Genomic DNA, 2,724 nt, shown 5'->3' with positions numbered 1-2,724 from the left:
ATTTTTTTTATAATAATTTATTATTATTTTTTCTTCGTATTAACGAACATGAACCTTTAAAATGCTGTAAAGCTTTAATAGTTTACTTCAACAATTAATTGGAATTTTTGTCAATTATAATTTATACACACGTTGTTATAATTAAATTTAGCAGAAGTTAATGGCAACGTTGACATAGCCAAAAACTACAAAAACAAAAAAACGACGACACTAGAGAATTAATATATATATATTTGTTTTGTTTATATAGCTTTATTACTGCAGCTTATACTTGTGATTAAAATCACAACACAGACAAGTGTATACAATACAACTACATATGTTCCCTAAACACAATGGAGTGCCAACTAGAAACTTGATATGCACAAATTCTTTGTTCCTCAAAACTACAGAAAATGAGATGCAGAGAGAAAAAGGTGCTCTCGCTATTCCAATCATACTCAAGAGTGAGCCACACCAAAAAGGTACTATCCTTCATTAATGGAGTTGATCCAAGTGTAGTGTAGTAGGTACGCGTCAAATTGAAAAGCTCCACAGTGAAATCTCAGCATCAAATATCTCCACGTCATTCCACTCCCTACCATCTCTCACACAAGGAGGAGGAGACATCAAAGGCTCATTCGCAATTCGCAGAAGCAAATCATGCAACTCTTCAACTTCCGACATCTCTTCTTGTTGCAGTCGCGGGGGCTCTTCAACTTCTTCACTCCTCTGCTGTTGGCTAACATCCTCACCCATAAATGCCTCGGCAGCCTCCACCGCCGCTCGCCGTATCTCCTCCGCGTCTGTGCTGTCAGGCACCGCCAGGCGCCACACGGAGTCCGCGAAATTGACGCAGGCGGACTTTCCCCTGAGCGCGAGGGCCGCAACGTCGTGCGCCCGCGCAGCCATTTCCGGCGTGGGGTAGGTGCCGAGCCAAATCCGTGAGTTGTTGTTGGGAACTCGCATCTCGCAGACCCACTTGTTGTTATTCCTCCGTCGCACTCCCCGGTACACGGGGTGCCTAGTCTCCTTGAACACTCTTCTCCCAGCTCGCTTCTTGGGCCGCGACGATGCGAGTATCACTTCCTCGTCCGAATACCCATTACTCTGAACTGTTGTCGGATAACCTGTTTCGCATGATGCTTCTGAGTCGTGGTCCATGAGGTTGTTCTGTTCAAGTGTCTGGATTTTGAGTTTGTGTCTGTGTTGTTCAGTTAGTCGTTGAAGGGAAAATAGGGGGCAGACACACATATATATATAGCTTTCGTCGAAAAACGAGAATGAGGCGCTTGGACCACGTCCGAGGCTACAATGCGCACACGCTCATGCACACCACACGACACGGGTGGGTCCATCCAACTATAATCCCACGTCATTCACTTGTCAAAAAAAATTCTAAAACTGTCATTTAAATAATAACACCCCGAAAAAAAATTGTAGAATAAGAATCTGTTTATTTCTACATGGAAATAAATTAAATAGATTTGTAAAATTATTATATTTATATAAAATTATTTAGATATATATTGGTATCTTACAGCAGTAGTTGGTAACTTTTTTATGAATGTGACGAGAAAGCAAAAGGTGATTTGGATAGTAAGTTGGATGGAGGTGCTGGTGTTGTAGAAAGCAGGAGCTGGGTGTTTCCCACTGTGGGTTCAGTTTCCAGCTATTAGTGGCCGTGAGAAAAGGTTTAAAACGTGTTTTTGCATGTTTTTTATCCATTTGGTTACTATTTATACTGCTTCTGCCTGCAATGTATTGGAAATTCAAGGGTCACTATCACAATTTGAGGGACAGCTCTACTCTACAATAGTTTAGTGTCATTCTTTATTCGAACTATTTCTTCACGTTTACTTTACAGTTATTTAGTTAACTAAACTTTCTAACTATATACTATACCAATAACAGCCATCCTGATAATGGATCCACACTGTTCAATAAACTTCACTGTTAAGTATATAAATTTATACACTACAAGAGTTCACACATGCAGGTATTTTTAAATATACTCAACGTATATTGCGTTTTATTTTTAATCCTCTTAAAAAAAGTATTAACTAGTTTTAGTTTTATATATTTGAAGTTGGAATTTAGGAATTCGTTTCTATTTTCATTCCTAACAATTTTGATATAAGGACATTTTGTTTAACTCCGATTAAATCACAGTCGTATTCTTGCTGAATTTAAAATACAGATTTATATGCTTATATTTTTAATACATGAAACTTTAATAAAGTGATATTAACTTTCCTTATTTTATTTAAAAATATGACTAATATTTATATAAGATTTAAAATATAAAAAAGTAAACAATTCAATGTAAGTAAAATAAAATAAAATATAATTTTATGAATAAAGTGAGAAAATGAGTTTCATACTGTTAAAAATGTAAAAAGGGTGATCATTTACTAAAAATATTAGAGAAATTAATATGTATTAAAAAATTAAGAGAATGTGAGTAAAGCTCGGCATAATTAACTTAGTTACAGTAAACTATAGATAATCTATACTATTTTGTATTATAAAAACTGAACTGTTTTTATAAAAACTAAATTATACTGCTTTTTAGTACACTTTAAAAAAACTAAACTTTTTCTATTAAGAGTATAGTTAACTGTTTTAAACTCTGAACTGTATTTTAGGCTTCATTTGAAACTTTTACTTACTTTGCTTTTTTTTTCAGCAACATAAAAAAAACAAGAATAAAAGAAACATATTCGAATTATCTTTTAGATTATA

At 35.0% G+C, this 2,724-nt stretch overlaps 1 protein-coding gene across 1 annotated transcript; it reads right to left on the bottom strand.

Annotated features, from left to right (window-relative positions):
• Positions 1–248: 248 nt before the first annotated feature.
• On the bottom strand, positions 249–1,188 carry LOC108335507 (dehydration-responsive element-binding protein 1E). The gene has a single exon (XM_017571531.2). It carries the CDS (start codon positions 1,141–1,143, stop codon positions 517–519), a length of 627 nt encoding a protein of 208 aa, XP_017427020.1. The 5' UTR covers positions 1,144–1,188; the 3' UTR covers positions 249–516.
• Positions 1,189–2,724: the final 1,536 nt, after the last annotated feature.

The sequence above is a fragment of the Vigna angularis genome, chromosome 10 (assembly GCF_016808095.1).
Source record: "Vigna angularis cultivar LongXiaoDou No.4 chromosome 10, ASM1680809v1, whole genome shotgun sequence".
Classification (NCBI taxonomy): domain Eukaryota; kingdom Viridiplantae; phylum Streptophyta; class Magnoliopsida; order Fabales; family Fabaceae; genus Vigna; species Vigna angularis.
This window is presented reverse-complemented; position numbering and strand designations above follow the sequence as displayed.

What these genes read in the sequence shown, in the direction of transcription:
- LOC108335507 (XM_017571531.2), bottom strand. Translation starts at nt 1,143, where the DNA reads ATGGACCACGACTCAGAAGCATCATGCGAAACAGGTTATCCGACAACA.